This window comes from Nematolebias whitei, chromosome 21 (assembly GCF_014905685.2).
Source record: "Nematolebias whitei isolate Nwh7 chromosome 21, NemWhi1, whole genome shotgun sequence".
In the NCBI taxonomy this organism is placed as follows: domain Eukaryota; kingdom Metazoa; phylum Chordata; class Actinopteri; order Cyprinodontiformes; family Rivulidae; genus Nematolebias; species Nematolebias whitei.
In genome coordinates this window covers 27,003,833-27,016,913 of record NC_056518.1, presented here as the reverse complement: position 1 = coordinate 27,016,913, position 13,081 = coordinate 27,003,833, and the positions used below count along the sequence as shown (strand labels likewise).

Sequence of the window (13,081 nt, the reverse complement as noted above, 5' to 3'; positions counted from 1 at the left end):
TTAATTTCTAATCCGTTTACAGCTGACATACATGATTTTATTTCCTGTGCGAGTCTCTCGTATCTTCTGTGCAGCTTTGCCAGCATCCTGCATCTCGAAGCAATGTCTCCACAAAGCCAAAGTAACATCCAGGAGAAAACTTCGATATTGAGCTGTTTGTTCGAGCTTATAGGACGGAGAACAAGCATCCAATGAAGTTATTCTCGGAAAGATAAAGTTGCTGTTGCTGACCTCCACATGTTTAGTAAGGGAGGTTTTATCAGATTGGAATCACAATGCATCACGAAAAGTTTGAGTTCACTGAAGTGGCTGGTCCATCTTCTGTTAAACAATTTTTTTTTAAGTAAAATTCACAGTAGGATTACTTTACCTTACAATACCACTTAATTTATAAAGCTCTTTAAATGACAACAAGGCCAATAAAAGTGCTGTACAGCAAAAACAAAACAAGCAAAGAACACAGGATAAAATACACAGAGCCAAAAAGATATAGATAAGAAGTAAATGGCGAACATTATAGAATACAGACATTAAAATCAACTCACACACTGTCAAAAGCCAGGGAATAAAAGTGAGTTTTTAAGCGAGACTTAAAAACAGTGAGACATGGAGCCTGTCTGACATGCAGTGAGTCATTCCACAGTCTTGGAGCTGCAACAGAGAAGGCCCCGTCACCTCTGAGCTTAAAACGAGTGCCTGGAGCCAATAAAAGCATCTGATCTGCTGACCTCGGATAGCGCTGCATATGGCTGCAGCAGATCCGTGAGATAGGAGGGGCAGAACTGTTCAGAGATGTAAAAACATACAGAAGGATTTTAAAATGAATTTGAAAGTGAACCAGGAGCCAGTGAAGGGAGGCCAGAACTGGAGTAATGTGCTCTTTAAGTTGATCTGGCTTTATAGAAATTCACAACATAGATCACATTGTTCCTAGATCTGTTCTAAAAAAAAGTTTCTTTTCAAACATCAAAAGGTTGAAATTTGAACAGTGTTTTTAAACAATGCAGCTGCACTAAGATATAAAATGCTTTTTGTAATCTAGTTTTCATAAATCTTTTACAAAGAAAGTTTATGGTGTGAACAAGAGGCATGTACAGGAAAAATAGAATTTGCTTCTATAACTTTAACGTTTTTCAATCAATGAGTCCAATTTATTTGTCTTTGTCACATGCATAGTGAAATAAAAGAACGTCATCCCGTCGATGTGTGGATTATAAAATGAAATTCACAAAACGCTCTAAAAATGAACAAATAAAATAATCATTAAAGCTGTGACTAAAATGGATAAAATTGAATTGGTCTGATTAACAAAAAAAAAAAGATTTAGAAAAGACACATTTAAACGCATTCTGTTTAAATCTCTTTCTGCAGTTCAGGTTCTCCTATATGTTATATCAGCTGCAGGTGGCACGGTGGCGCAGTTGGTAGAGATGTTGCCTCTCGGCGAGAAGGTCACAGGGTCAAGTCCTAGCCCGGGACATTTTTGGGTGGAGTTTACATGTTCTCTCCGTGCATGCGTGGGTTTTCTCCGAGTGAGCGAGTGAATGGTTGTTTCTCGTTTGTCTCTGTCCCTGTGATGAACTGAGATCTGTCCAGGGTGTCCCCCGCCTCTTGCACGGTGATAGCTGGATATGGGCACCAGTGACCCCCCGCAACCCAAAAAGAAAAAGGCTGGTAAAAGATAGTGGATGGATCGATATATCTGCTGCAGTAAAGCCAAATTATGATCCTGCCACCACCGTGTTTACGAATGAACTTGGGTATATTTGGCACTCCTTCTGCCAGCTCCCTCATGCATAAACTGCTTCCTGCTGATTAGAGACACCCCCCCCCCCCCCACACACACACACACACACACACACACACACACACACATACACTTTCCTGACCAGCTTTCTCCATGTGTCCAGTCAGTGTTTTAGAAAATGATCAGAGCTGAAAACTCATTTCTCATCCCCAACCTCCCAAATTGCTTCCACTTCCTCCTGCATATCAAACTCTTCTCATTTCTCTCCATTTATACAAGTGTTTCTCTTTTTTTTCCCCCTCATTCAATGGACTGCTGAATAATAATAATACTCCTGAATCTCATTTTTACTTCTGAAAAGAAAAGTCACAGCGGGTCAGCCTGATATGAGGTTTATGTTTCACCTTTGATTATTGTCCATGGAGTTGGAAGAATTTAATACCGGTGTTATCAGGGAATGTCTTTTGCATATAAAACTATATTTTGAATAAATTAATTGTACTTTTTTAGCTCATGCTTTAAGCAGGAAATGATTATAAGATCTAAATAAGTGTGTGTTGTGAATTTCATGTGTAGCGAGGGACACAAATCTCTTATTAAAGATAATGTTTGAGTTTAGAGTAAAGTCTAATTTCTGAAAGACCCAGTTTTAGACGAAGCTCCTGGAAATAATTCCTCCTGAGGTGGTGGACGTATGTGCGCCGTGTACAAGCCTTTATCTTGGAAGCCGTCCACATTTTCCACTGATTGTTGTTCTCACGGTGTTACCTGCCAGGAGTTTTTGGCTTCGGCTTCAGCCAGTTTGTCCGGTGAAATAAAGCACCGCAGCAGAGAAATAGGACAGACTGCTAAACAAAGCATCACCCGTTCAAAGATGGAGTCTCTGTTAGTGTCAATAACGGAATTTATTCGACATAAATGCATGCTGAAACACCTTTTGGTTATGCAACTTATAAGTTGTTGGAAATTCATAGTTCATATAGATTTTTTTTTTAATTATTGCTCTGAAATATTCAGAAAAACGTCTTAATATTCTCATCAAATTAAGATCAAAAGATAAAAAAGAGAAAACACAAGACCAGATTTTGTTATATATATAAAAAACCCTTCAGTTTGACTTGTGTGTCTGGTTTAACATGAGAATCGACCTTCAATGTTTATGTTCTTGATGCTAATATAGTTTTAGATGTACATTATTTGCTCCTTTTTTAAAACATATTCAAGAGACCAGATGTTCTTTTACAAGGATCGGGGATGCTTTTGCAGGTTTCCATTTCATTGGACTTATTGTTTGTGTTGAATCTGAACAAAAAAAAAAGAAAACATTAATCTGTAACGATTGCAGCTATCCTCAGATATAAGGACCAAAAGGAACAGAGACCAAGACTTAATGAATTGCAGTGTTTTACAAGTGACAAATAATGTGATGGGGAGGAGACTGGAACTCTGAAGAGCAAAGAGGTGATTAGGAATCTTGTAGTTGAGGGTGATAATGTTATTGCTGATTTTCCTTATGATGGAGGTCAGGGTCAGACGTGGGGAGGGCTGACTCAAATGGTTCCAGGCGAAGGAGGTGTACGTCTGGACAATGGCAGGTGTTAGGCAAGTGGCAGGAAGACGTGGAAGCAGCTGATGAGACACAGAGGAGGATTCAGGAAACAGGAGGACATCAAGGGAAACTCACTGGAGGCACAGAGAGAAAAACAAATCATTAATACTTTGGTTTTAGTCACGAGTAAAAGGCTAGAACAAGACCGTTGAGGTAATGCTCCAGCGCTGGCTGAATGTCCTCTGCAGCCTTTTATGCTGCTCATGCTCAAGTCAATGATCTACAGGTGTAGCTGCAGAACTCCCATATAATCCTATCAATAACTGTAGGAACAACCCAATTTTACCTCAATGTGCAATCAGACGTCAGGCTTCCAATAAATTCAAAAAATTCTCAGGGTTTTACCAAAACTTCAGACTGATCAGATGGAATAACTCACATTCTAAGCCTAAGCCTCATTTCCATTCAGTCACTAATAAAGTTCTAAACCAAAAGCTGCTTTAACCTGCTGATTGTCAGGTTCTGTTGAAGTGAAACTGAAAAAAATAAACCAGTGGTCTTTCTGCTTTTGCACTGCAATGGAGCAAAGACAGCCAGGTTTATACTAAAACACATCTGTCTGCCGACCAGTGGGCAGAACTAGTTTTGTTGGCAAAACGTTAACTAATAATGAGCTGAAAACCAGCTGTCAAATGTAAAATCTGTACATTTATAAGCTCTTCCATGGACATGTTTGATGTTTTTGCTCTTTGTCAGAATCAGTTCAGACACGTAGCAATGATGAAGTCCAGTGATGGCGCTGTAATAACGCGTGTGAGGAGCACCAGGTGATCTGCAGAGACAAACGCAGGAGCAAATTTGCATTTATATAGATCTGTGCATATAAAGTGAGTCAAAAGATACATGCAGCTCCGGCATTTTACACATCACAAGGGTAAAAAGCAAAAAAACAACAACTTTAAAACGTGTAATTATGAGGCACAGATTTTTTACTCTTTTCCACGCCAGGAGTGGAACTTGAGTCATGATGCAGTGTTCAACAGGTTCCACGTTTATTCCACGTGCACATTGTTTCATGCTTCTTAGAGCTGAGCAGTTTTACGTAAAAGAGATGCAAAATGTTAATTTGAAGCAAACTAGTTTAATGTGAACTTTATGCTGCAAAGGCAGATATTATGTGTATCAATCATTTTATCAAAATCTGCAGCAATTGTTCACGACATGCCACAGTTGATGTCATCAGAGCCACAATGAGGACTTGAAAATATAATTTAGTCAATTTGCAGGAGATGTTCCGTCAGCTAGTTAGCACTAGTTAATGCCTTACCAGCTGTGACATCAGTTATGGAGCAGGGAGTGTGGAGAATAACTTTTAGACAGAATGTCCCTTTAAAACTAATGAAACTATAATTTTTTTATTACAGTGCTCCTCTTACCTCATCTTGATAGAATAACTCGCATTTAAACTCGACCTAGATTTATTTTGTGTGCACATAAATACAGAGGAATCAAGGACAAGACAAATATCGGTTGATCTGTTAAATGAATGAATTTAAGACGTCTTCACGAAATGCTGTAAAACAAAAATAAAAAATACATTTTTGAGACCAAAGAGCACGATGTCCCAGGAACACTTGAAATAAGTCACATCTTATAGAGGTTTATGCTTTAATACTTCAGGCTGCAGATTAGAGACACACATATATGTGCGTTGTTTTAATCTGTAATCTTTACTCCATTTTTACGTGGAGCGTCTGAGCAGACAGCTGGGCTGTGTCTCCCCCATGTGGTCATTGGACATGGCACCACCGTCATCATGCAGTAAAACCGAAGGAAAGGACATTTGGAGGACACGTGCATTATTGGATCATTTATCATATTAAATTATTTTGACAGAAGAAATAATCACATCAGATTGATTCCAACTGAGGGCAGGAAAACAAAAGCCGCCCTGCAGTCCAGCTCAGGATGAAAGCTGGTTGGAAGAGAGCAAAAACTGCAGACATGTTGAGGGCGTAGTTTTTATAAATCCGAAACGTTTTTTAAGAAATAAAGACGTTAAAGTAACCTCCAGATCTTTTATTTTTATTTATTTTTTTGCTGTAAAGATTTTAAAGCACCAACATAACAGTTTTTTTCCCACTTTAGAGTAAGCTGTTGGGAGATGATCACTTTTGTTTGGTGTTTCCTCAGACTGCTGAGGGTGAAACGTCTCGGCACAAAAAAAAAAAGACATCCAGATGACCTGACTGAACATTGTTGTGCAGTGGCAACAAAATGTCATAAATGTAATCAAGTTGTTGACCAGCGACTCCAGCTGATACTGCTAACTCTCTCCTGACTCTCACCCGCAGAGGCCTCCATCCTCTCCTACGACGGCAGCATGTACATGAAGGTGGTGATGCCCAACATCATGCACACGGAGGCCGAGGACGTCTCCCTGCGCTTCCGCTCCCAGCGGGCCTACGGCCTCCTCATGGCCACCACCTCCAGGGACTCGGCCGACACTCTGCGGCTTGAGTTGGACGGGAGCCGCGTCAAACTCACAGTCAACCTAGGTATCGTATGTCTCCCCACACCACCACCACCTCCTCCTCTCATCCTCCTCCCCATCTCCATCCCCACCCTGAGAGCATTTACCATTCAGCAGTAATGTCTCCAGTTCTTGGCTTTTCTTCGTTCTGTCTTTGAGCATCTTTTTTATCAGTTCCTCATCGCTATAAGCCCATATTTTACCTATATTAGAACATATTGTGGATTATATTTTAGTCTTTAATTGCATGAGATTGAACTGTTTAATTGGAGTAGTGAAAATATTCATCCGTTTTGAAACAGAAAATTATATCTTTACAAAAGGAATTGAGATAATTGCATTAGAATAATCAGAATATTTTTTTAAAGTGTTATTTTTTTTAAGGATAGAAGAAACTTGTATTTTTACTTTACATCATTATGAATTCTGACATGAAGTCACTTCTCACCTGTTACTCTGCAATTTTTTCCTTTGTTAAAAACAGTATCTTTCATGGAACTGTGCTGTCTCAGTGTCTCGTTCTTTTTGTTTACCTGTCACCTCCATTTTCCCATCATGCTTTGTCAAAAGATGGTATTCACCCCTTCAAAGGCCTTAAGCCTGCGGCCCGTCAGGCGAACAGCCCGAGAACAGAGCCCAGCAAAACCTGCAGCTGGCTGCGACCCCACACGCTGCCAAACACCCACCATGCTTCTGTAACTAATTAAAACAGGTGACTTCAGTCACATATGCAGGAAGTTGAGCACTTATAAAAGCCAAAGTAGTTTTAAAAAGGCATTTAATAATTTATAACCACATTTAGATCCTCTTACAGGTTATATTCATTTATAAAAGCATTCAGCACCTTAGATCTCAGTTGATCTGATTGGTCACAGCTCATAATAGCTTGCGTTCATCTTTGTAGTTTCCAGCAAGCTCTGTGTCAAAGGATAGATGTTCCTAGATTCAGCCTTTGATGCAGCTTAGTGCCAAACGTAGGAGCAGTGTAGTTCTCCAGACCTGAGGGTTGGGGACCCTGTGCCTCTGCACGGTGCTGGTGCTGATTGGATCGCGGCTGTTTGCTCCCACTTTTCTGTTGCGGTTGACGACACATGAAACCATCAGCCACGTGGTGACCGACCCTCGCTGCAGCTGCTCAGACCTCAGATCGGATCATTTCACTCTATTCTCTGCTTGAAAAGCTAATCAAGCTGTAATTTCCTCCTACTTTACAAAGCAATGTGGCTCCAAAACAGAAGCCTGCAGCCTTTTTGTGAATACTTTTGACTAGAGATTAATGTTGGGTTGGAAAAGCCTCGTAGCTGGTACCTCAGTGGCCATTTGACAATAAATACAGGTGCTGAAAAATTCAAGCTTAAACAGAAAAGAAAACTTTCCTTCTTTTCACCATATGTTCACAATAATCTGGTGTATAGTTAACGCTAAAGAGCAGTAAAATAAAAATGGCCGCCCTCCTGCATGTGTACGTCCCCGGAAGGGTGGACTTTTTGTTTCTGGATGTCTGCAGCTGTAACCTTGAAGGATGCAATTTCATCTGTCATTTATTCTTCCCCATCTAGACTGTATCAGGATAAACTGTAACTCCAGTAAGTTAACACTCAAGTTTCATTTTGCTCTCTGTGTTGATTGTTCTTGTTTTTCTGAAAACATCCAACAGAACTGCCTCCCTCCTTCTTTTAATCCAATAAAGTGGAGGATGTGTTTGAAAATTTCACTCCAACTAAATCATCAGCCACTATGATTTAACTATGAACTCTTGAACTATTCTGGTCCCTTTAATGTGATGTGCAAATCCTGGACAAGTTGAGATGTGTAAAATGTAAAATATAAAACATAATGCAATGATTTTCAAATCTCATAAACCCATATTTAGTTCACTATGGAATGCACGTAAACACAGCCCACTGTGATGGCCATAAATGCTGCTTAAAGCTCTATCAGACAAAGAAGAAATAATGTGTGAACACCATTCAGAAAGGCAGTGCTTTGTCTTGATCAAAGCTCATTTAAAATACCATACCAATTTATTTATATAGCACTTAAAACAGCAACAAGGCCAACCAAAGTGCTGTACAAAAGAACACAAACATGCACAGCAGACAGGAAAACATAAAATAGAAATACAGATACAAATAGCAGCAGGAGCTAACTAAAATGGCCAACAGAGTAGAGAACAGACCGGACCAAAACAAATCACACCGTGTTAAAGGCAAGCGAATAGAAGTGGGTCTTCAAGCGAGACTTAAAGACTGAGAGTGTGGGAGCCTGCCGGACACTCAGTGGCAACTCATTCCACAGTCGTGGACCTGCAACAGAGAAAGCCCTGTCACCTCTGAGCTTACGACGGGTTTCTGGGACTGAGAGAAGCATCTGGTCTGCTGACCTCAGAGAGCGCGGTGGGACATATGGCTGCAGAAGATCAGTGAGATAGGATGGGGCGGAACTGTTCAGTGATTTAAAAACATACATGAGAATTTTGAAATGGATCCGAAGGTGAATGGGTAGCCAGTGCAGGGAGGCCAAAACTGGCGTGATGTGCTCTCTATAGCCTGTACCAGTTAAAAATCGGGCTGCAGCATTTTGGACCAGTTGTAGACGAGCAATGGAGGACTGACTGATTCCAAACAGAAGTGAATTGCAGTAATCAAGCCTAGATGTTATGAATGGACTGACTGAGGCAAAACAAAAATGAAACAACAAAAATAAAAGAAATCGTTTTGAGGAACCAAATGCACCACATCCTTTATAAAGAGGAGAGGCACCATCCAGGGCATCATTAGTATACAGTTCAAAAGCCTGCCTCTCTGATGGTATGGGGGTGCACTCATGTCCCTGACATAGACAGCGTACACATCTGGAAAGACACCATCGATTCAGAAAAGTAAACGCATGTTTTAACGCAGCTGCAAAAACACAAACACCAAAAAAGATCAAGGACGGTTGAAAAGCTAAAATCCTCATCAGACGTTTCTTCCAAAATCTGACAGCCCGTCTCCTCGCATCCTAAATGTTTACGAACGTCACGGTGATCAACACAAATCTATACCAACTTTTGAAAACGTGTTGTTACCATAAAATGTAAAATGACCTTTTATTTTCCAGAATAATTTCTTAGTTTTATTATTTGATGTTTACTTTGTTCTATTGTCAATATAATGTGGATTTATGAGACATTAAATCATAGCCTTTTTTTTTTTTTTACATTTTACACAACATCCCAACTTTGTCTGAACTGGAGTTGTACATCTAGTATTATAACTTTAATTTTAAAATGTTTTGTTTTGATTTTAACTGTTAAGATGAAAATAATTTTGTGTTTCTAGTGTTTTGTTGACCTACACCATATTTATTTGGTATTATCTAAAGTAAAGGTATTTGTTTCAACACAAACAAATATCCGTGTATTTGCTCATTTAGGAAACATTAATAATAATCGATTAAAACTCTAATACAGGGATAAAAGTCGCATCAAATTTTAAAGCTTAAAGAACAAAATAAATGAGTGATTCTTATATTTACTTGATTTGTTTTGCATTTCATACAATAAGAACACAAGATGTTTGCCTTTTTTAATCATCAGATTCATTTAGTTTATTACAAGTCTTTTTTTTTTTCCACTTTAAGCTACAACGTAATCCAGTATTTCTTCAAATCCTTTCTCCGTTTACAATATTTCCATTCATCTTCCAACACTTAAAAGATCCTCTGACATTAAGGTTGCAAAGATTCTGCTTTAACGCTGCCATCAGAGAACATTGATCCAATCCCAAACCATCACAGAACCAGGTTTGGATCAAATCTGGATTCTGCTTTTCCAAAATACCTCAAAATCTTCCATTTAGCTTATATCACAGCCTCTGGACAAAGTTAACATAACACAAGGCTTATTTTCTGCACATTTGTGACGTAGACCTGTATTTTAATGGTTGATTAAAGTTTCTTGAAGTCATTTATTCTCCTTGTGGTTCTATCAGCTGTTGATAAATGCAGGAGTGCAGCTCCCAGCTGTCCAGCTAAGGTTTCCTCTAGACTTCTTAAATGGTGTGACATGATGTTGAGGAGCAAATCTGTAAATAGTTCCCCATTTATCATTGAGAAACTCCGTTTTTAATCAGTTCAATCATTTTCTGAAACCTGTAGTGTCAAACTGGAAATCATCTTAACATCTTGGTTCTTCTTTTCACCACTTTTACACGCTAACAAAAAGTATGGGCGTATACTAGCAAATAAAATTAAGTATTTCATCTAATAAGTTTGAGTCGGGTCCTCTGGATGGATTTATCTTTGTTGAAATGTTTAGTCTTTTATCCAAAGGACTTCTTCAGTCTGAGAAGCTGCAAACATCATGTTTTCACAGTGTCTGAAACAAAAGTTCACATGAATATAAGAATCGCTTAAAAACATGAAAGAAATCACGCTAATTTAATTTAAAGATCCACAAGTTTCAAGATGTTTAATCCTTAATTGGAGAGATACATTTATAAAATTATGCTTCCAACAACTGAATAGGTTTCCTTTATGTAATGTTTCAAAATAAACATAATCTGACATTAAATTTTTATATATTACCTTCTATATTCTGTAATAGTAATTTGACCTAAACTCAAACAGAAAGTTATTTTGCACTGGAACAGTTGCGCAAAAAGTTTGAAAAAGTTGTTACAATTTTGCATCTGTAAATATTCACAGAAAACTTAAAAATCTGCAGGTTTTATTCTGTTGTTAAAACTCAAATTGCAATGGATTTAATCATTAATCATTCATTCCTTATAATCAGATGAAAACAGAAACTTTTTCATAAAGCAAACAAGTTTTGATAGCTTTTAAATAGACGTTTTTATTACTTTTTAACTTAGTCCAAAGTTGGTTTTTAGTTGTTTTTTTCAAATTATTATTCTTTTGTAAGCTGTTTATTTAGTTTTATGTTTGAAGCCGGTCCCAGTTGGAAAATTGAATCAATGAGTTATTTCAGTAAAATGTGTCTGCTGCTCTTAAAATTGCTTTTACTTATAATAAGCCCTTAGAAATCTTTCTCTTTTTTTTTTTTTTTTGTAACTCAAAATAAATTTAAAAATATCAAATGGAAAATAAACCTGTTCATCTAACTGAAGTTTACAAAATATTGAGGTTTTTGATTTTACTAAAAAATATATTTTTTTTTAATTCTAGGAGGTCCAAATATTTGATAAACAAATATATTCTCGCCTTTTCATTGCATTATCACAATATTGTTTGTTTGTGTGTTATTTATTTTGTCTTATCTCAATATTATGTTTTTATTATGTTTTATTTTTTAATCTCCCAAGTAATATATATATATATATATATATATATATATATATATATATAGGTATTTGGGATCGAGGATTGGTATTAACATTAATTAAAATTGATTAAAATTATCTTTTTTTTAGGGTCTGTGGTTTTACAACTCTTCTCCAGACTATTTAAACAATTAACTTGTTTATTTTAATTTACCACTATAAAAAAAAACATTTAAAAACCACTGAAAAACTTAAAATATTACGTCAACTAAAATCCTAAAAGGTCTCCTATCGATTGAGAGGGTCTTACTAACGTTCATACTTACGTAAACATTGTTTCAATACAAAATCAGCTTTTCTTCTAGTAAAAACAAAATTGTCTGGTTTCAATATGTTTAAAAAAAAAGAAAAAAAGAGAGAAATATTTCTTTAAGCCTGCATGAGTAAAAGCAATTTTTCCTACTTTAGGTTTCTTTCTCATTGCAGCACAAATCTGGTGTTTGATAAGAGCATAGCTGTTTTTTGTAATTTCTGTCATTCACTGACTGAACCAAACCTTTGTTTCCTGAATGAATCCTTGTTTAAAAAGCAGAAGAAACAAAGGTTTGGTTCGAGGCTCAGTTTGTCCTTAACTTTGTGACTGACCATTGTTCTCAGGCAAGGGACCGGAGACCCTGTATGCTGGGCAAAAGCTCAATGATAATGAATGGCATACAGTGCGTGTGGTGCGTCGAGGCAAAACCTACAAGCTAACGGTTGACGATGATGTAGCAGAAGGTACTTCACCTGGAAATGTTCTTAGTGTTGCTTTGTTAGCATCATTTCACCATGCAGGGGCGTGTTGCCAATAATTATCAGCAAAACGAGCGTATGAAACTCGTAGTCTGCATTTATCTAATACTGTTAATGTAATTTTCTCCTTAAATCAGCCCTTTTGTGTTAGTGTCAGACAGTGTTCTGTTTTCTTTTCGTTTTTTGTCTTTCTTTTCAACCCATCCCCTCCACCCTCCCCGTCTACAGGCCAAATGGTGGGTGATCACACTCGACTGGAGTTCCACAACATCGAAACGGGCATCATGACCGAGCGCCGCTTCGTCTCGAGCATCCCGTCCAGCTTCATCGGCCATCTGCAGAGCCTTAGGTACTTTAAATTGTATCTGTATCCTAATATGTTTTAACCAATTATCAGAGGAGGTTACTTAGTATCTTGATGCACCAAAGTCAGATTTTAAAATCGTTTCAACCAGTCTCAAGCACGCAAAACCAAAACAAGAAAATAAAACCGCAAAAAGCACAAATACGAATCTATTAGACAACAACTCTTTGACAAACTTGAACATATAAACAGTAAACCCCATATTGTAGGAGGAAAAAAAATTAAATTTCATTAGTTGAAATGTTTATTAACAAAAGTTTAGGATGAATAGTTTCTGGAGTTCCAATAAATTAAGTCATATCTTTGTGAACAAAAGACGACTCCAGGGCCAGAAGTGGCCCTACATCTTCTAAAAAATATAAATAAATAATGTCTTCAGGTAATTTTTTCCTCCTATTAAATACAAATTTTTTTTTGGTTCCCACCTATCCAAACATTTTGGAAACTTTCTTCCACAAGCCACTTTGTACCTGCCACCGCCTTCATTTTACCATCTTTGGGCTCTTCAGCACCCTTCTTGGCATCATTGATGAGTTAATCTAGGACTATAATTCTGAAATTATTATTAGCAGATATGGACCCGTTTTATTATTTTCATTAGGTCTGGGTCTTTGGGGATGTAGTCTCAAATGTTTTCTGTATAGCTCAGAATTTTTAGAGCAACGTGGATAAAAAAAAAATTCAAATCTCCTTTTAATAATGCATTAGGCTCAACAAGTAAGATAGTTAATATGTTAATACGTTGTTTCTCCTTTTGCTGAGAGAGTAGGGATCTTTATCCAGCTGTCAACAAAGGAAAACAAAATGTATTAATGAAAATAAAATAGATCAC

The 13,081-nt window shown here is 37.5% G+C and overlaps 1 protein-coding gene across 1 annotated transcript in view; it reads left to right on the top strand.

The window, feature by feature from the left end:
- The window catches only part of nrxn3a (neurexin 3a), a 151,822-nt gene that overhangs the window by 91,882 nt on the left and 46,859 nt on the right, over positions 1-13,081 (top strand). The window contains exons 10-13 of the mRNA XM_037694706.1: positions 5,651-5,854; positions 7,389-7,415; positions 11,751-11,870; positions 12,114-12,234. Coding sequence (XP_037550634.1) covers positions 5,651-5,854; positions 7,389-7,415; positions 11,751-11,870; positions 12,114-12,234 — 472 coding nt within the window. The remainder of the gene's footprint in view (positions 1-5,650; positions 5,855-7,388; positions 7,416-11,750; positions 11,871-12,113; positions 12,235-13,081) is intronic.